The sequence below is a fragment of the Struthio camelus genome, chromosome 15, assembly GCF_040807025.1.
Source record: "Struthio camelus isolate bStrCam1 chromosome 15, bStrCam1.hap1, whole genome shotgun sequence".
NCBI classification, from domain to species: Eukaryota; Metazoa; Chordata; class Aves; order Struthioniformes; family Struthionidae; genus Struthio; species Struthio camelus.
In genome coordinates this window covers 20044812-20065590 of record NC_090956.1, presented here as the reverse complement: position 1 = coordinate 20065590, position 20779 = coordinate 20044812, and the positions used below count along the sequence as shown (strand labels likewise).

The window sequence follows — 20779 nt, the reverse complement described above, 5'->3', positions numbered from 1 at the left end:
GGGACAGAGATTGTTTTCAGAAGTTCTGACTTCTAAGGCAAGACAAATATCTTAGCACATTAGCAGATCAAAGTTGTACTCAAAAATTTTGTCAACCCCGGCACTTCCACTTCAGTTGCAAAACGCTTCTCTATACTCAGACAAGGCCTGAAGTTACAATACGCAGTTTTCATTCTTTTTCTTTTTCCCTCAAATTTATTCAAATACTAAAAACAGCTTCAAAACAGGCTATATACATTTGGGTTTTTGTATTTAGTGTTCAAAATAGTATATGACTGTTGCTGTACAGACAAGCATATATAATAAATTTTTTGGTAAGAACCAAAAGCTTGCTGCAGCAGTGAGTTGATTTGATGTATGACCCCCTAATGAGGATAGAAGAAATGACCTAGTGTTAAAGTCAGTTTTGCCTTGGTAAGTATAAGTTGTCAGGAGTCCTCCACTTCATCAGCCACTTCTTCTTCCACCTCCTTGTTCTCCATACTGCTATGCCGAATTTGCTCTGGAACCAGGTTTCGGCTTAAGGGAACACCTACTCCTCGGTGAACTGCATCAATGGTCTGCTGAGTCACATAGTAGGTCAGGTTCACACCTGGAATTCTTTTCCGCATCTCTTCCAGATACCGGTAAGCCTAAAGTAACGCACAGAGATCACTGTTACAGAGAGTGTATAGTCTTTACTCCAGTTCCAGCAAAAGGATGAAAAGCAGGCACCGTGGATGACTCGAGTTCAGTGGTGGAAGGGTGCGAATGCTAAGCCAGGAGTCTTAGCCGTTGCTAACAAAATTACCTTTCTTACTGATTTGTGTGACTTCTAGGTTTTTTTCATTTAAAAAAGAACCGGGGTCTTGAGTGCTAGCTTTACGTTCTCCTGATAGCTGAAGCGTCATCACATACTACATAGGTGATACATATCACAAAAAACAACACATACTACAAGTAAGGTTAATCGGCACGGTTGGAGAATCTAGTGCTTCACAGCAGCCTGTTTCATAATAGCAGCAGGTTATGTTTTAGTCCAAATCCTTTGTGTGTGGCACTTCCTGCTCTGAAGAAGTGACTCACCATTTCCTCAAATGATTGCAATTTTATAAGTTTCTTTTTTTCTTCTTTGGCCAGGTGGCAAATGAAATACAGTGTAATTGCTGAGAAATGCACCCAGTTCTGTTCTTGTCTCTATTAATAGGAAATGTTTAAGGCGCCACCGCTGTTTGTTATGCTCCATATACTGTGAGCTTTCTTTTTCTCTTCAATGCCATGAAATTAAAAATACACTAATGCAGAGATAGGTCCTTAAGTATACCTTACCCTGCCAAGCAGTGTAGCAGTTTAGGTTCTCTACTGTGGAACATCTTTCTGCATGATAAGCACGCTATGCCAAGCTGCATCGATGTGTATAAAGTACAGGCCCTTTGGACTGGAAGCTTTCGTTGGCTTGTGCTATGAATTAACTTACCGTATGGAATTCTTCCACCTGCAAATAATGTTCAACCAGGAATCCCAAGACATCACCACGACGGATGGTATTGTCAAGGTCTTGTTCATCTAGGAGTTGTTCACACTGTCTGACCGCTTCCTTGGGGTCTTCAGAGTGAATTCTGGCAAAAGAGTAAAATGAAACTATTGACAGCCTGTGGGAGAGCATTCAGCTTCTCAGGTGAAGTGCATGGAAAATTTTTTTACTATGTATGCTTCATCATCACCTTTCTGGAATGTTAGTGGACAGAGGATGGCTACGCTTTCCCAAATCAACAGAAGTACTCGTATTTAAGGTTACCTTTTGGCCTAGAATGTCAGTAATACTTTTAAAAACACAGATGGTTTCCATACTACAACAATCTAACAACAGCTTTTAGAAACAAGTCTTTTCCATATTACTTATTAAACTGTGGGTACTAATCCAGGCAACTTTTCCTCCTGGATGCTATTTTTAATGAGTCTACATATTCTGGAATACTGCAAATCACCTCCGAGCATGGATGAATCGCTTGATCAGGGCCATCTTGCTTTGCACAAGTGCTATTTTGCTTTCCTGTTCCAGAGGGCTTCTAGTCTTTGCTTTTGAAAGGCACTTATATGCTTCTGTTAGTGCTCCTTGTGCTTTCTCATAGTTCTGATATTCATCGATTTCTACCTGCAAGACGACAAATGAGATGAGTATCCTGATCCCAGAGCTAACACACTAAAACACCCTTAAGAATCACAGGAGGGGAATGTACCTGAGCACAAGCATCATAAAAACCTGCCAACAGGTCAAGGGCCCTTCCTTTGGTATAGAAGCTAATGATATTCTTCATAATCTCTGGATCCTTGCGCCAGTCCAGTGACTGTAGATAGTTGGCGGCCATGATATAAATCTCCCTCTGTCTGGAGACTCCAGCAAAAAATACAATTTTCTCTGTGTCTCCAGATTTCAGCAGTGCTCTCATAGCCTAGCAATGGGAAGAGAAAAAATATATATACCATTATGAATACAAAAGCACAGTTCTATATATATATATATATTTTTTTTTTTGTTCTACAAAAACACTGTAGCGTATGGAGATTGTCCCAAGATTTACTTCTCAAAATACTCTTTTGTTGCAAAAAAATCTTCTAAAGCTAAGATGCTCAGCCTCTTTTTTTCTGCTTATTCAGACTGACCTTTAACTTGTTTCCTGCTTGAGTGTATTTCTTGGTTGCCATGTGGTAATTGCCTTGTCTCATGCAGCAATCGGCAATTTGTTCCAACAGTTCTCTCCGAGACTCCTCAGAGACATCCTTGGAGTCCTTAGCGATTGTCATCTTCTCAGCCATCTCCTCTGTGATGGTCAGATTCTGCTTCAGGCAGACTTGCAGGGCTTCATGGTACTAATGGAAGTGAGAAAGCAATGAGCTGTTGCAAACTTGTGGTGTAACCTACAGAAATACTAGCTGTGTAACAGCACAAATTCTAGCAGAATCAACGTGGTTAAAGAAAGATGTGGATTCTCTGTCAAGAACACTGTGTGGTGAAGGGCCCTGACATCAGTTCACTTTGAAGTATAGACTATCCTCGCTTTGTTCAATAAGAACGCAGTTGTTAAATTTGGACCGTTTCTCACCTGTTTTCTTAGAGGATGTTATTGTGGCACTAAAGATTTACCCACTTTGTCTCTCTGAATGTGACATTTTCAGAGACGTACAAGGCAGATTTATTAGGCATGGTTACTTATAGTCAGGTTTTCAGTAAATGCAAATAGACTAAAGGCAGGTATCTAAAAGATTTTGTTTTTTAAGTTTTGCTCTAGAAACAAATTATAAGTAGGCTATACAATAGCTATTTGCTTTTAACGCAGAAAATGGCTACTATACCCTTGTTAGCCATGGAAGAAAGGAAGATACAGGCACTCATGAAAAAAGGGGTGGTTATAGAACTGCTTTTGCACTCAGCTTTTTGGTAGGGCTGAGCAGGCAGCACAATAAGGAGGGCAAGGCAGAAATATGTGAAAGTTTAGGCAAGAAAGGAAGAGCCTTAACTACACGGATGTTGTGACAGGGTGGACAGCACTGATTTTTGACTGACGTTATTACAATTTCCCCCTCTCCAAATATGTGAGTTTAGAGAGTAGAAAGATTTTTTTTTTTTTCCTAACAAAACAAAGTAATGGTTTTAGGGCAGAAATAAGACACAAAGTCAGGGATTCGTTTCTAGAGTTGAGCCAGTGGGACACCACTATGTGAGCCATCACTTTGAGAGGAAACTTTAAAGCTTAAAAATGTCATCGCATATCTGTTTCACAACGAAGACAGATAGACCTATGTGCATGCAGATACTCCCCTGCTGTGCCCCTCTCTACCTATGTATAGAGGGACCACGAAGCAAGAGCTTACCTTTTTGGCTGTTAGCAACAACTCTATTGCCTTCTCATACTGGGCATGCTCAATAAAAAAATCGGAACAGCGGGCTAGCAGAGCTGGGTCTGATTTCTCATCCAGGTCTTCAGCAATTAGCTGTAGGGCCCCAAACTGCTCTGTGGCAAAGGCAAGCTCCAGTGCTTTGGAGAAGTGTCCTGCCTGCAAAGTTAAGGGTGACTCTTTAAAGATTAGAGTAAGAACTGCAGAATCAGTTTACAGGATACCCTAGAGAATTAAGAGCCCACCAGGATTTATGACTGATGAATAGCATATTAGTCAAATCTACAGTTTATTCAATGCTCCTCTACTGCAGTAACTGCTTGAATTTAAAATTAGATCTTTTTATTAAGTCATTTACCTTGTGGTACAACATGACAGCTCTGTCCATTTGCTCTGCCTTTTCCTCATAATAGCAGGCTGCCTCTATCATGTCTTCTGGAGAGCTGAGAAGAGCCAGGTTCATCAGCTGATCATCTAAATTATTCTCCTATTCGAAAGCAAAGATTTCGCTCTAGGTATGCAGCAAACAGATATCACAATTCTCTCAAGCCTCTGGCTTTACACTGTCGCACAGTAGCCCATCAAGCATCTTCTATGTAAAATCCATAGCAACCGAAATAACTTTGAGCTGGAAACCTGGATAATTTGTTTGAGGCAGTTTTCTGTTGAGATGTATGACAAGGAAATGATCTCTCTGCTAAAACCATCCCTTTATTGACATATCTCTTGTAAAAGATGTAGGGAGAAACCAGGAGCATCTTCACAGCTGGGCTGTATGAGCAAGTCATGTCTCACACTTGAATCCATTTCATTCTATATGCTACCTAAAGACAGAGCCCTACTTCGTTTTTGGACATAAGTGTACATCTTCCCATACCTTACACAGGCGAATGGCATTGTTAAATGCCTGGGCCCTGGTGTAGAAATGGACAGCCTGCTTGATTTCATCCTGGCTCTCATACTGGCGGGCCAAGTGATATGATGCTGCCCAATTCCCTGTTTCATTCGCTATTTCAGCAGCCTGAAAGGAAAATCATATATCTTTACTTTGTGCCCGTGCTCATCCTGGGAATGAGAATTCACTGGAAGCAGAGGGGAGCAAGGGTGCCTTACCTTCTGAATGTTGCCCTGAAAGCAGTGGACACGGACTAAGGAAAAATAATCCTGGGCCAGTTCATAGTACTTGAGCGCAGATTCCATATCTGACTGGCTCTCCAGATACTGTGCCCACCACTTCCAGAGGTTCCTAGAAAAGCAACAAAATTAACTGCAGTAACAAAAATTACCAGAGCAATGGATTTCTCATTTTTGGAGATCTTAAGACTAGATGCATTTTTTGGAACGTGGACAAGCTTTACTCAAACTCGAGAGTGACGTTCAAAGGTTTGCACTCCAAAGGAGTTCAGGCTAGGTATCTAGGGTGGCAGTTCTCAAGTGAGATGCAGCAGGTATCCTGGAAAGCTGTAGGAGGGTCATAACGGATAAGGCAGGGGTTGAACTTAAGAGGATTCATATTACTCCTTCTCTGCTCTCTTCACAAAATGCGTATCATACCTGGAAGTCCCATTCAGGAGAAGGAATGAGCATAGCACTCACTTGTCTTTCATCTTGTTGACATAGTTCTCCAGGGCTTGTAAGTCTTCAGAGAGCATTCGGGGCACCTCAAACCGGTGTGTGTCTGACTTCTCATAACTGTATAGAAAAAGGACATATTAAATGTGAAATGACTACCTTAAGAGAAGTATCTCACTTCCTATGTAAATACATTTAATGTTGTTTGTCAGCTGTAGCATGACAACCCTGACGTCAGTATTTCATTTGTAAAACCAGCACCATCAAAAATGAAAGGTGCAAATGAAAATGAAAGATGCAATGCTCCTGCAAGGCACCTGGAATTAGGAAGGCAATGTGATCACAGAATTGTAAATATTTTAATACAAAGTGCCAGTGATGCTCCAAGCGTATATCCCAGAAAGATTCTCAAACATTAACCACATTCTCTTGAATCTGTTTGAAAGGGCAGCAAAAATTCTGGGCTCTTCATCTTGCTTAGTCTTTCTACCATTCAATGCAATTTCAGTCTCGTGTCCACTCCTGGGAGATCACCGCACTTATGCAGCCATCTCCTGCTACAGTCTTTGCTCACCTCCCTGCAACAACCTGTATCATCTCAAGGGTCTGTTGGATTACACCAGAACTTGACTTTGCTTTTGAAGGGAAGTGATCTTATTAGGTAGTGTAAGACTCCATCATACAGAAAGCAAGATTTTAAACAAGAACAACACATCATTAAAAAAAATCACCTCCACTAACTTCTCTACGAACCTGTCAGTCACAGGAGATGACTGGAGGCTGTGCGCACCAGAAGCACCCAAGTCAGACTAAGTTCTGCCATACCAGTTGTGCCTGGGACTCTCGAGAGCAGTAAATAACAAATGGTTTTGTCATGGAAAAGGAAGGAAAAGGGCAGTGGTCTTACAGAGACAAGTACAGGATCAGATATTATTGGAGTTCCAGTAGAGCAAGTAGCCGCTGAGAAGACACTTAACCTTTCTGACTCTCAGTTTTATTAGGAAGCTTATTGTAACAATGCTTTCACTCCCTGAGATAGAAAGCACCAGAAACAGGAAAATACTTTAATTAATTATTAGTAGACATCAACAGACACCCTCCTTCATCTGCCTCTAGTCTTCACAGAAACACAAGGCTCCAAATTCCCTGTATACGTAATGGTGCCATAGGCTGGCACTTACTGGGTGAGTGCGAGACCATGCTCTCCAGTTGCCTCCAGGTGCTTGGCATAGTTGTAGTAAGTGGTGCGTAGGTGAACCCGGTCATGCAGTTCAGCTGTTTCGATGGCTTTCTGCCACTGGTTTGAGGCTTGATAGAACTTGTTCAGGAGGTCATAGCGTTTGCAAGACTTGTATAGTCGCTCCGCATCCTCCTGAAGGGAAAGCATACAAAGACTACATGAGCTCCAGTGGGAGTTTCATAGGTGTCCGTCCAAGCAGTAATTCACCATAGACACTGTACTTCTGAGTATTTAGTTAGTACAAGTCATTGTAATGCATCTAAAGTAGCAATAATTCAGGTGGGGGGGGGGCGTTAACAGACTAAATACACATAGCCTGGAATAGCATGTTACTGGGAAACAGGATGTTTATGTCAAAACAAGGAAAGCACTCAGATCCTGGCATTTACTGTGCAAGATCAACTGGGTGTGACACGAGCAGCTATCAACAGTTAAACACCCTGATCAGGATGTCAAACCATTTCAGAAAGGGAAAGATAGGCTCATGTGGGGCTACAGTTAACGGCCACGCTGCCTACCCAAGGGGTAAAGTCTGTCAACCCAGGAGAAGGTCCTGGGTAGTAGGATCCTTGGCAAGAAGGTATTAAGGGGGCCAGGGGAAACCTGTGACCTCAGTGCAGGTCTCAGAGGTAGGAATTCTGTTCTTGGCCAACCGACAGCCATTCCTGGGGAAAAATGCTATTAATTTCAGACAGAATTAGAACGAGAGGATTTTGCCTATGCTGATGCAAGGGTGAGCTAATTTGGAACTAGTATTTTTACACTTTGAGAGGTACTTGTGTGGAAGAAGCATTTTCCTGCCCCACCCAACTGCTGTCCAGCTGAACACTATATTTAGTAAATGCAGATTATCTGTCCAAGATAGAAAAATTGTTTCTGTGTCTTATTGTTTCAAAGTCAAAAAACTATAGAAATTAGAGATGGAATATGCCTGCACTACGATTCTATTACCGTAGGAGAGGAAAAAAGCAACAAAACACTAGTTTTGCTAGAGTTCCACTCCCTCTCTCCAGGTAGATTTTAATGTCCAAGAAAAGGAGTGCTACCACTTTTCAGCCTTATAACTTTCTCTATCAGGAAGCTTTTCCAAATATTTAGTTTGAATTTTCCTTTTTTTCCTTCACTTTAATTCAGAATAGTTCCTCTACCTCTCTAGCATCTATACTGTTAAAATAGTTGTAGTTTGCTAAACACCTTTTTGAGCCAAATTCTAGCTATCTGGCTGTTTTAAAGATTTCCTTGTTCATGAAATCTTTCCAAGAGCTTAACAATTTGCACTGATTTCCTCTGAACTTCTTCCAGTTCATAAACATTTTTTCTGGTAATGAAGGCCTATCTTAAGGGTTGAAGGCAATGTTCCAGCAGCAGCTGCGACAAACGCATAGACAGATCTGTCATACCAAAGCTCCGGGATGTGATGTCTCTGCAAACACAGCCCCAGACAGATCTGGCCATTTTTACTGTCAAATCACATTGCCAATTTGTGTCTAATTTATGGTGTCCTAAGAACTGTGGGATATTTCATCAATTCTGCTTTCCCAGTTTCTCCGTCCCCCGAACGTTTGGCCTGGATGTACTATCTTTTGTTGTTCCCAGACTAAAATCTCTTCAGTTTTTCTTACAGATCACTGATGAAGATATTAAGTAAAGGCTAACGTAGTAAAATACATGCTTTTATCATTCATCTGTCTTGACAGTGCTCCAGTCAGTTTTCAATCCACAAAATAATGCCAGTGTCACATCCATCAGAGATCTCAAGTTTATTGGTAAAGTACAGTAATCAAAAGGAGTGGATTCAGACTAAAATAAAGACAGGTAGAAAAGACAAGTTCCATTTTGGTATGCATTCACCGCACGGTCCGACTCTAGATATGGGCACAATGGAGAGTTATCCAGCGCAGTGGCCTACGGGGAGATGGCAGAACAGCCTGATTGCAAACTTTGTGCTAGAATCTGGTCAAGCTCCAATATCTGCTACTGCTAGCACTAGGGGAAAAAAGCGGCATGGAAATCTGGGCGAGTGTAGGGAAGTAGTCGGGCCTGGAATAGCACAAGCAGCAAATGTGACTTCCGAACTCTCCTAGCTCTCCATCCCAGCCACCACCCAGCTCCCCAGCCTTGAGGCAGGAAGCTCCAAGCCAGCCTTAAGCCAGCTGTCGCTCTCTGGGAGAACACAACTCTAGCTTCTCACTCTGCAAACAAACGTCAAAATGAAATTTGCGTTTCCCACCTTAGACTTTAAAACATGTTTGTTGAAACATTTTAGCTGGAGTAATTTCAAGTGTATTTTTCCTTTTGGCCAGCTAAACCTAGAATGATTAAGCTGAGAAGAATTATACCCCAAGGAAAAAAACCTTATAAAATAGAACATTTAATGTTTCACACATACACCATTCTTAAGACATTTCTTTCATTCAGCAGTTTTATTCTAATATATATTCTGTGCAGCAATCAAGAAAACTGAAAAAAAAATTTCTTATACCCTTATGCTGCTATGGTTCATGAGACTCTTATTTCCAAGCATCGGATTCTGCCATGCTCATTCTCATTTACTCATCATGGAACAAGTAAAAGGCTCACAGGAGTGGTGAGCCTCCAGAAATCTGGCATTGATTGCAGAGTAAGGCTCTCTTCAGTGTGACACAGTAATTGTGTAGCACTGGGTCAAAAATGTTGAGGGAGACTCCCGCTTCTGTAGGATAAAAACTCAACTTCGAGAAAATAATTGTCAGAACCATTCTTGATTACTCCTTGGTAACAGGTCACGGGTTTTATTCCGCTCCAAAGTTTTTGCATCTCTCTCAGATATTTCAAAAACGGCCAGTTTTTAGTTCTAGTCCCTAGTTAAACTGAGTGGATATTGTAGGATGCATATGATTGACAGGGTTTACCAGCATGCCCAGCTGAATCGCCAGCACCGCCACTCTGGCTTCCTGCTCAGGTTCTTGTTCAGCCTCCCTTAAGGCTTTGGCTCCTCTTGCATGACCCATGTTTCCAAGGCAAATTTTGGCAACATCCAGCCTCTGAGTCTTCACACACATGCGAGCCATGTTCTCCCAGACAGCCTCACTAGGAAAAACAAGAAAGAGAAGGAGAACTGTTATGGTGTCATCGTCAAGACTTGTGAACTAAGCAGGTAAGATGCAAGGAAAGATGGGAGCGCGAAGGAGAAAGCAGTGTGTATGTTGCACAGTTACTGGAGGAACAGAAAAAGGCCTCAGACAAACAGGTCAGTTCTGGAGCTGAACGTCCACAGCCCTTAAGAAAGTACTGGCGCTTTTGTTTCACACTGATGTCTAAACAAAAGCAGTTAGATTTGCATATATCTAAACGTTTATCACACACCCATTGCTGAGGTTTTTGACGCAGTTGCATCGTTCAACGTATAAACATTAATAATAGTCCCATGCCAACGTTCAGAATTTGAAAAAGTCCAAAGAGAAAATTCTTATGTATGGCATAAACCTTACACTGAAAATGTCCTCCTGCTACTGCCTGACTTCTGTAGCTCCAGTCTGGAACAGCTATTAAGGCCTTACCAGTTACGCTAATAGTAAGGAATGATGTGCAGGAAACAACTAACCAAACTATTGTGCTCCAATTTAAAACTTGCATTTAAAAAAAAAAAAGGCACTAAGCGAAAAGTGTTGCATTGCTCAAAATAGGAATTCCCCAGGGCTCAGACTAAGCTTAGAAGTGCAGCAACACCTCACATCATTGCAAAATCACCTGCCAGGACAGAAGCGGCGAACGCCAGCGCCGAGGGCCCGTGCAGCAGGGCCAGGTCTCAGCAGACAGCCGTGCCGAACAGGGGGCCGCAACAGAGCTGGCAGGTCCGAGGGGACTTGCAAAGATTGACACGGAGTCTGTTCACGTCTGAAGCTCTTCCGAACATAATGCAATATGTTTGATGACTAAAAACCACAGGCATCCCAACGCTGTTTTTTTTTCAGCGCGTGCACCTCACTGGACGTGCAGTCCACACAATTACAGTTCTCAGGCACCACCGCAGCACAAAACAAGCATCTGAGTGATAAAAGCAGGGGAAAAGAAAACCACCACCCCCAGCACCACCAGAGCTGAATGACACCTCAGGCCCTGCACCTGCACCCAGCTCCCCTTCCAGTTTGGAGGAGGCTGACAATCACGTTTTCCTATGATTAAACTGTTTTTCTCTTCCCAGTTGCTGTGGGAAAGACCCACACAAACAGGGGAAAATGACTAACCGGGAAGCAGCGGAGCAGGCGAGACACGACGTGCTGTCAAACACAGGCCACGAAGACAGACAAGAAATATTTCTCGCCGTCTACTTCACAGGGAGATTATCTTCTATTTGCAACTACTTGAGGCAACTACAAAATTTTCAGGCAGAAGTCAGTTTAAAAGCGTATATTTAAACGTACACTTCACTAAGGCCAAACAAAATAGAAAAAATAAAATAGCATCAAAAGTAATAAAACAGGGACAAGTTTCAGAGAATTCGGCAGCTTTCCTTGCTTAAAAAAGCAAGGTATGTGTTTGAATGCTTTCCTGAATTTCTGGTATGTGCACGTCCAGGCTGAATCTGGTTCAAACACAGATGAACCAGATCTTGCTCTGCTTCAACCTACCCAAGTCCCTGCCGGACTGAGGAGCCCAAAGGAACACAGGAGCAGAACGTCCTCGTTTCTGAACTTGAAAGGCCTTACAGAAGCTGCAGCGCTGGATCCTTCTGTGTGCACCGCTCTGGGTCTCTGTTCAATGCAGAAATGCCAATTTACATCCACAGAGGATGCGTCCTTCCTAACTTTTGAAAGGTCCGAATTAGTCTTTTCTTTTATTCAAGCCGCTGCCCATACCTAGTATTAAAAATCACTTGGAAAAACACCTTTAAAGAACATCTTGTTCGTGTTGGATGTCACCACTATACCTGGCTTTGATAAAGAGAGTAAGTTCTGTCGTTAGCAAAAGATGTCAAGTCTCAGAAAGGATGTGTGAGCAAAAGATGTCAAGTCTCAGAAAGGATGTGTGCGTGCACACAACTGTGCCTCACGGGGGGAGAAATGTAAGGAATTGGAATATATTTTCTGGAATCTGTAGCATGCCAGAAGAAGTTGCCAATAGCTATTTCACTCTGGCTAAGGGGACATGAGCCTGTGCTGCGCTTTGTCAAGCTGATAATCAGCAAAATTCTTAAAGGAAATAAAAATGTTAATTTTTAAGAGCCTTGACAGCTTGCAGCTTGCAATTCCCTCGAGGCAAGGTCAAGATGAGAGTTCAGGGACTTGAATAGAGACAAGGGGAAGAGAAATCTTATTTAGACTACGGGGGCTGGAAACTTTTGAAAGGAAATGGGCCAAACAGTGTATTTTAAAATACAAAGCTAAAAGATAACACTACGCAGAGAAACTTGGAAGAGTTTAGAAGATGCTGCTCATCATCTATTGGCAGCTTTCTGCTCTCATTAAAGGCAAGGGCTCCTGCCAGGGTCAAAACCCAGAGAGAGCTGCTGCCAGCCCAGAGGTCCCTTTCTTACTGCTCCTAGCCCCAGCCCTGCCCGCGTGTCCCCCGGGCACCCACGCTGCGTGTCGTGGACTACCCAGAGGCACCCCTGCTCTGAAGAACCGCAGCTCCACCATCCCACCTCTTCCCCCTCCACTCCAAACCATTTGCAAAACTAACCTGTAAGGCTTTGCATTTCTGCTCCCAGAGACCATCCGTTTTTAACAGCACGCTCCATATATCACCATCTACCGCTGATAAGGAAAACTTCAAGTATTTCTGACACAGTAACATGCTGTTTGCTTGCAAAGTCTGTCTCCCTAGGCCTAGCAATCAAGTTTATCATATATTAATATATATAGCAATGTATTATTTACCTAAATTAATTTTTTAATCTATTATATCTATCTTATTTAAAAATCGAAGGAAAGCACTACAGTAACACCACCACATGAAATGCAAAAGAGCCTTAGTGCTTCACAAATCCAAACTATGATACAGAATCCCGATGGTCCCGCTGCCCAAGAGAGACACAACCAGCCTGGACAAACCACCGAGCTCTTGAACACCACAACGCTGCAGCCGAGCCTAGGCTGGGAACCAGCATGCACCGCATCTTGTTGAAACCAGGAGGGGGCAGGCGGCAGATCAGAGTTCCCAAAACTGGTGCGTGCCCAGGACGCTGGGATTCATCCTCCCGCGACTCCTGCAGAAACACCAGGGGATTTTAGCTGCCCACGGCAGCCAGGACCTTGGTTTCACCTTCATCTTGAAAAGACTCCTCCAGCCTCTCCACAGCATGGCTGCTCAGAGAGGCCAGGCGCTGCTCATAATGACAAATGCTTTCTTAGAGAGTGCCCTTGCAGCGCGTTCAGCTTGAGGCATCCGGCCGGCTGCTGCGCAAGCTAGCAAATCCCCGGGCCAGATAACGGACCCATCTGTGAAAGATCAGTAAAACTCTTCCATGTTTCTCTGCGCCCCAAGAACACCAGCCTCCTCCTTCACGTGGCACAATCTCTCCGCTTCGTTCAACCAGCGGGGGGACACCTCCAAGACCAGAGTCACTTTCCCAAAGCGCAGCTGCACGGAGGTTTGCTGCCCTTCAGGATTACGCACGGACAGTGCATCAGGCGGCAAAGCTCGATGCTGCATAAAACAACGCGGCAGGTGAGGCAGCTCGGGTCGAGAAGCAAGAGGCAGACGTGCAGTTCATCTCTCGACAGCTGTTAGCGTAGCCAGAAAGGCGAATCTGTCGTTGCAGCCGTAAAAGGCAGCGGCGTCTCCGTTTCAGCCTCGGCCTCGCTGTCGCCTATGAAGTCCCAAGCAGGGCTTTACCCTTCCCCCAGCTCACACTCGGAGCGTTTCCTGTTTCTCCCAACCCCCTCGTTCTTCTCACCCCTCTGGAAAGCCAGCTCACATCTGTACTTCATCAGCCAAAGCTGAACGCTTAACCAAGACCAGACGCGGTAACAGGGCAACGGGCGCCAGAGGGCGGCGGGCGCTCCTCCCTTGATTTCAGGCGATCTGTGCCTGCCCGCGAAGCACGCTCAGAAACGGCCCGTTGCTGCGCTACGGCCTCCCCGGGCTCCAGGCCCCATCAAGAGCCTTACGGCTCCCGAAGCAAACGTCGACGCCTCATGAGACCGGACGCAGGTATAACCACCTATTTATTTGGTGAAACACTTTTTCTCCCTATATTTCTGGTCTTTCAGGATGGGTTCTTCTGTGAAACTGTGTTTGTAACACCTAACAGTCTGATTTCACTACCCCTTCTGTTACCAGATATTTTTCATTGGCCTCAAAAGTTTTAAAAAACCCAAAAAATCCTGTAAATGAAGCGTTATTTAGAAGTGCTAGACGTTTATATGCCTGAAGCACCCCACTACAAAATCTCTTGCCCTCTGGGGTATATATAATGGGGTATATTTGAAAAATTCTCGTACTCGCGTTCCATTTCTTGCCTCTAAACGTCTTGACCAGGAGAAAAAAGATTCTCCCTCTCCAGCGTGGGTCCCACTTTGCTGAACAGGACACTAAGCATCCTGATGTAAGACTACCTTCTAATACAAAAAAGTCGATTATTAATATTAGATATAACATCTATAATAACTATGCTGTAAAACAGTAATGCAACACTAAGAAGTGGATAGATTTTCGGCAGACTGGCTTTCCTCATGTCAACAAGAGACAAAAACAGTGTGTGAATTCATCTCGGTTTCAGTATAACTCCCACTGAACTCAACAAGCCTCTCCGTGGCGTTAACGTCACCACAAGCAGGGCCACGTCCCTAACGAACAGGGCTTCCTGGAAGGGGCGATTATCCCCTCGGGCCTCAGACGCAGCCCAGGCTGTCAAAAAAGGCCGTCTTGGTTTAAAATCGAAGCTTCATCACTGAACAAGCGGCAGAAGTTTTGCTGACCGAACACAGCGTGGACAAGGAAGCTTCGCTTTCGTATCACAGCAGCGGTACGAAAAAGCCGCTGAGCTGCAACGCTGAGACGTAAGGGGACTCTGTCCTCAAACAGAAGCTAACCAGGCCTGGGCAGATCATAGTAAAGACTGTTTCTGAGGGAAGACGATCTCGGCAAAAGCACGGTTGGTTCAACTGAATATGTATTAGTTGCCATTGGGGAAAAGACTCAAGACGATAATGGGTAGACTGTACAGTGAAATTCAGAGGGGATCCTCAGCTCACCAGGAACGCGGTGGACGTGCTATTCTAGCGCCAAGGGTTTACTACGAGACATACCGTAATGTAAAGCGTGTCCGGGCTGGCCTGGACACCGCTGCAAGGGTGGCACCACCCTTTCCCTATCCTCCACCCGCTGCCTATGTGCTGCTCCCGGCTGTCCTTACGCAAAGGAAAAGGATGGGACAAAGCAGGTGCTGTTTCCTAAGGAAAATTAACAACATCTATTGCTATGTTGCAAACGTTAATTACGTGCACTCTTGCCTGGACTGCAGTAACCCTGGCTTGCACCTTCCCACCCCTGAAAAAACAGTGCTACAATAATGTAACAGTTCTGGCTTACATGTACCACAGCAGGTGATTCTGACCAGGGAATTAAATGTACAACCCACTTTATATGCATGTATGCTTTATATGGATGGACTTGGGATTAAAGTACCATGCCATGGACCATAACACTTACAGAGGACTTGGACACAGCCAAGTGAGACAAACTGTTTGATATCTGAGGTTACTGGGGATTAAAAGCTGATCGTTTAGAACTAATGTATAAAATTGTTAAAATGCCTACAGAAATGAACAGCGATCTTGTATTCAAACTACTGCAAAATAAATTCTGAATTAAAACACCCAATTTAGTGGCCTATTATCTTCCCTCTTGTTACCTGGAAAGGATTCAGGACATGAAAACTAAAGTTTTATTTGAGGCAGCAAAATTTCTTTAGATCCTTTTAAAATTCATTTATAGGATTTTGGTTATCCCTGGTTCAGTGAGACTAAAAGGTAACAAGGAGCTAAATAACATATGAAAGGATTTTTTTGTTTTTTTTTCAAACGAGGAGTATTCCAGGACTGTTTTGTACTTGAAGTCCAAGACCTCCGAGTGCTATACAAACTTTTCAGAGAGACAGAACGTCACTAATTATGAAAGTACCAGAAAGAATCAGTTGATTAAAACTGTAACAAAAATGAATAACCGAGTCATTTTGATATGAGAAGGCTAGGAAAATTTACTGGATCCTTGCAAAACTCATTTAATTTTGACTTGACGCAAGCTACTCATTTTGATATGTTCATAATTTTACAGCTTTCCGCACTGTGATTATTTGAACAGAATGATTAAAAAAATCATTTGACTGTAAAAAAAAAAAAACAACCTTACCAAAAAAGAAATTGTGCCTTGCATAAGCACATAAATGGAATTTAATAGGTACTAAATGGTCCAATTCAGTATGGAAGTAAGTAGTCCTCTGACTTAATTACTGAGTCTCTGAAAATAAAATTACATTTACATAATTGATTTCTCACCCAGAATGTCCTACAAAGCTTTGGAAGCTGCTATCCAAAGTCCTGTGGAGTCATGAAACATAGCACTGAGCAGAACCGCTTTCCGGCACGGAAGAACGCAAACAGTTAGTTGCGGACAAGATCATCCACCAGAAAGCTGCAACGGCAAAGAAGGCTTCAGGTGCTTGCTGAATTTCTGCAGACACCACCAGTGGCTCCTGCCTTGCATTGCTCCTCAGATGCTCCCCATCCTGCCTTATTTTCTGGGCGGGCTGACGACTGAAGTGCTGCTGTCCTTTTCCCCCCAGTAAGCAGGGATCAGGGGTTAAACTCCCATCATCACAAAAACTGAACGTCTCAAATCAGCTGTGAGGAAGCAGTCCTCTCTAACGGAGGGGCAACACGAACTTAAAATGATGCAGCCGTTTCTGACGGGATTATCTTGCCATAACCTGAGAGAGAAACTGATCTGATCGAACGCTAATATTGTCACCAGGCCTAGTGCCACCTCCTACGTTTTGCATGGCAGTGAGCTGATCTGCTTGTCTCACCCACCCCAGTTCCCGCCCGCAGCTCCCCGCCCATCTGCAGCCACAACCAGAGGCAATTTGGGAGAGAGGAAGAGTTTTTTTTTTTTCCCCTGTGGCAATGCTGCCTTAAATGCAAACCCAATGACTTGCACGAGTTTGCACAGGTAATGCGCAGAACTGCTCAAGTATCCTATCTCAAACCCCAGGCTAGTGCCATCACGGTAGAGGACCTGGACCTCTTGAGCCTCAAAGCCTGGCACCCCTAAGGAGAAGTTTGCTTGATTTTTAAAGTTGATTGAATTCAGAAAGGAGGTGGAATATTCTAAAGCCAAACAAAGCCAAATAATTGGTGTGGAAAGAGGAAAAGATGTGGCTAGCTTTTAAATGGTTAAACTCATTTTGTTCAGCATTTGTAAAATACAATTGCCTTATTTTCATATATGCAACAAGAAAGTTTGTGCCCTTCGGAAAATACATTCTCGGACTTCAATAAGTGACAAAAATCAAGGACAAGAGTGAGCAGAAACAGGTGTGCTATAGGGTAGCAATGGTTTACCCTTCAGGTAAATCCCTCCTGTACGGGTATTACCCGTACATGCTCACCATCTGCCCTGCTGCTGAATCACGGGCTTAAAATAACAACAAACAACCCATGGGTTATAAAAATGAATATATGGTCATGCTTGTGAGGAAATTTCTTTGAAGAATGGCAGATACTGGTGTATTATCTATATTCAAACATTTAAAAACATAGATTTATAGAAATATGATCAATCACTTAGAGGGAAAAAAAAGAAACCAAACACACACGCTGCACTGCTGTGAAAGTATGACGATGTTCAAAGTACTTAAAGTTTAATCTGTTACTGGATTAAAAAAGAACCAAACCTATAGAGGAGTAGTGAATTTATGACCAGATTTCTAGATGCAATTCTGATAAATGAAAAATAATTATAGGGTCATATCATTCAAATATTTTCAAATCCTCTCAGGAAAAAAAAAATCTTAGAAAATAAAAATGTTTGCTTCCAGAAAATTTCTAAACAGTTTTTCCATATGTATTGGGTCAACAGGGATCTGTTGGCTAAGGTTAAAGCAACTTAGCTGCTAAGACAAAACTGCTTAAAATGAGAGCAGTTTTTAACCAAATCGAGGTGAGCTCTTGTGCATCCTGAACATCTGGGTCGGGGTCAGCGTGCGGCAGCCGAGCCCGGGGCAGCAGCTACTCTCACCCAACTTCCCACTGCTCCCTCTCCAGGCTGTTGACAAGATCATACCTGTGGCCCCACCTTCATTTTACAATGTGCTATTTAATACTCCACTTTATATTGTGTTTTTCCAGTCTAAAGAATTTTGACACGATCACACTAAGGGAAGGTATAAACAGGCAGTTTATGCCCAGAGGGCAGAGGGCAGAAGAGGGGCAACCAGCCTTGGGGAGCAGAAAGCGCTTCCCTCACCCGGCTGCAGCTTCAGGACTCGGACATGTTACTGCGAGGCAGTGCAATAGTAATTGATAAAAACGTTAAAATGGTGACGAGTGATTTTGAGAACCAGTCTCTGCAAGTCCTCTCTGAAAACATCCCTGCTCAGGGACGCTTCCTTTTTCAATTACAGTTTGAAACTCCATAACCCTTTTTCAATCCCTACTAGAGCTGCTTTCCTTGTAGTTTATGTAGCTTCAGATCTGGCGGAGCTGGCTGGCTGCACGCTGGTTAATTCTGTACTGGACTGTGAACGCAGGCATTATATTAAGCAACTTCTAGAAGCTTTTCCATTCTTAAGGCATTGCAAGGAGTTGGCCGGCAATCTCAGAAGTGCTTCAGAGCCACGAGAGTTCACAGCACGCCAGGATGTGGGGGTCAGGGCCGTGTCAGCCCTGCGCAGTCGGAAGGCTGCAATTTTCCACTTCATTCACGTTACGACAATTGCAACTTCTTTCGCAATTTGTTTATTTGCTCATCAGGCTGAGAACCTCCAGATTTGAGATTTTCCGGTTTATCTGCCCTGCGACCTCGCGGGGCCCCCCGAGGGGAAAAGGGGTGCCAGCTGAGCCCTGCTTTAGCCATGCGGCTCAAGAGCTCCCAGGTAATTCCAATACTGTTGCGCTTTCAGTAGAAAGCATTTCAAAATGCCTCTCTCGGCTCCACTTCTGCAGACCTGACGTCCCGCCGGTTAAGCCTGCGGATTTTGTTCCTTCCCCTGGGGAAGACGGTCCGGTCCTCGTCGCGCTTCGGGGGCCCCGCCGGCTGCGCGCCCTGCGCCGGCGGCAGCCCCGCTCCGCGGCCCGCTCGGCGCCTGCTCATCCGCGGCGAGGAGGAGTGAGGCGGGCAGCGGGACTTTGCAAGGGGAGGAGGTACAACTTTGGAAGTCTCCATAGTCTTTTCCTTTCAGGAAACACATCCTGTTAATGTTTGACTGCCGTGGCAGTGGCTCTGTTTGTTGCAGTCGGCTACGCCCTGAGGCTCACCAAAAACAGCCACAAAAACAGCCATTTCCTCTTAGTTGAGAGACAGAGGGGAGGGGGGGGGAAAACCCTTTTCCTCACAGCAGCCTCTGTTCTCCAGTCCCTGCCACTCGCGGCTCTGATGTTCAGAGAGGGACACAGCAGAGCAAATTCCTCAAGAGGCTCCAACCTCTCCGAGTTCCTCTGGGATGAAAACATTCGCTGGGAGCTTGGCTGGGCTTTGAGAATGACATCTCTCACCGTTTGTGGGATATTCTGAAGGCTGCATCCCAAAAAGGCTTTGGGCGCTGTGCCGCTGGACTGCAAGGAAGCTCCGCTCCCCTCGCAGCCGCGCTCTGACCGCCTGAGGACCGAGGCGCGCCGCTGGCCAGCATTCCTCCCTCTCTCGCCCCGGCAGCAGCTCAGGCTCTCCTGCCTCAAGACTGGAGTCTTTCTGGATTCACCTTGTCTCTCAAGGAATGGACCTCCCTGTCTTTCAGTTCATCACAGGACTGGCGTTGCTTATCAAAGTGCAAGAAGGTGGATAAGCCAAAGCTGGGAAGGACAGAGAGACCTGCAAAAGCTTCTTTGTGTTCCTCTTTTATGGAATTCTCCTACCTACCTCGCGACATTCTCCTTTGCTTGATCAGCACCACCTCAGGAGTTGACTTTGAGAATGAACGGTGATGTCCTCTAGCCCTTCATAACATCGCATCGAAGCCTCCTCCACTACAAGTCCTATTTCAATGTGCTGCAGCTGATTGAGACCTTGTGTCTTCTGCAAGCAGATACTGGCAGCAAGCTGACAGTCAGATATGACTGTCCAGAAACTGGTAGCCACAGCTGTGTTGGTAGCCCTGGTCTCGCTTATTCTTAACAACGCAGCTGCCTTTACTCCCAACTGGGTGTACCAGACGCTGGAGGATGGGCGTAAGCGCAGTGTGGGGCTCTGGAAGATGTGCTGGCTGGCAGAAAAGGGCAGAGGAGGTGCAGGCACAGGTGCCAGGCACGGGCAAGGGGAGGAGCGCGAGTGCGAAGCCCTGGGCTGGGGTTCAGAATCAGCTGGGTTCCAGGAGTCTCGTAGTACTGTCAAACGTAAGTTCAATCTCTTGTCTTCTCTGCTTATGCTAGACTGCGATTGATTCAGTGCACCGGGTCCCGAGAGGCTTTATAGCCCAGGAGAGCAATACTGAGGAGGGCCTTTGCCTCCACGTAGCTCTCTGAAATCCATGCAAAAACACTTTGATTCTGAACATCTCTTAAGATTCAGCCCCAAATAAATACATTTGGGAAGGTGAGAATGATTGTGCTCACCAGGGATAAAGTAAACTCCTCCCTCCCTCCCTCCCTCCCAAAAAGAAGTATTCTCGATTGCACGGTCTGGGTTGTATAGCATACGGAAAGATGTACTCTGAAAAAAATACAGCTGTGAATTTTAAGTCTAAAGCTCTGAGAAATCTGCTGTTCACCCTTCCCTCTTCTCCTAGAAGCTTAGCCCTTCTTTCTCAATACAGTGAGCCCCTAACCCCGGTCGCTTTGAGTACTATACAAATTCAAAAAGAAACAAAAATGCTGTTCTGATACCATGCCAAGTTATTTCTCATTTTTGTTGGACGTGCCAGGAGGAGAAAAGACAGCAGCATTTTTGGCAAGCACA

General features: G+C 44.4%; 2 protein-coding genes across 3 annotated transcripts in view; one reads left to right on the top strand and one right to left on the bottom strand.

The window, feature by feature from the left end:
- Positions 1 to 166: 166 nt before the first annotated feature.
- Positions 167 to 20779, bottom strand: part of IFT140 (intraflagellar transport 140) — a 98537-nt gene continuing 77924 nt past the window's right edge. For both annotated transcript variants that reach the window (XM_009672103.2, XM_068907943.1), the window contains exons 19-30: positions 9580 to 9757; positions 6630 to 6820; positions 5473 to 5568; positions 4990 to 5122; positions 4754 to 4897; positions 4235 to 4363; positions 3853 to 4035; positions 2644 to 2850; positions 2220 to 2432; positions 1968 to 2134; positions 1457 to 1598; positions 167 to 632 (exon numbers count right to left, since the gene is read on the bottom strand). In XM_009672103.2, the coding sequence (XP_009670398.2) occupies positions 429 to 632; positions 1457 to 1598; positions 1968 to 2134; positions 2220 to 2432; positions 2644 to 2850; positions 3853 to 4035; positions 4235 to 4363; positions 4754 to 4897; positions 4990 to 5122; positions 5473 to 5568; positions 6630 to 6820; positions 9580 to 9757 (1987 nt within the window). In that variant the 3' untranslated portion in view covers positions 167 to 428. The remainder of the gene's footprint in view (positions 633 to 1456; positions 1599 to 1967; positions 2135 to 2219; positions 2433 to 2643; positions 2851 to 3852; positions 4036 to 4234; positions 4364 to 4753; positions 4898 to 4989; positions 5123 to 5472; positions 5569 to 6629; positions 6821 to 9579; positions 9758 to 20779) is intronic.
- TMEM204 (transmembrane protein 204) overlaps positions 19249 to 20779 on the top strand; it is a 28793-nt gene continuing 27262 nt past the window's right edge. The window contains exon 1 of the mRNA XM_009672102.2: positions 19249 to 20217. Within this exon, the coding sequence (XP_009670397.1) occupies positions 19938 to 20217 (280 nt within the window). The 5' untranslated portion in view covers positions 19249 to 19937. The remainder of the gene's footprint in view (positions 20218 to 20779) is intronic.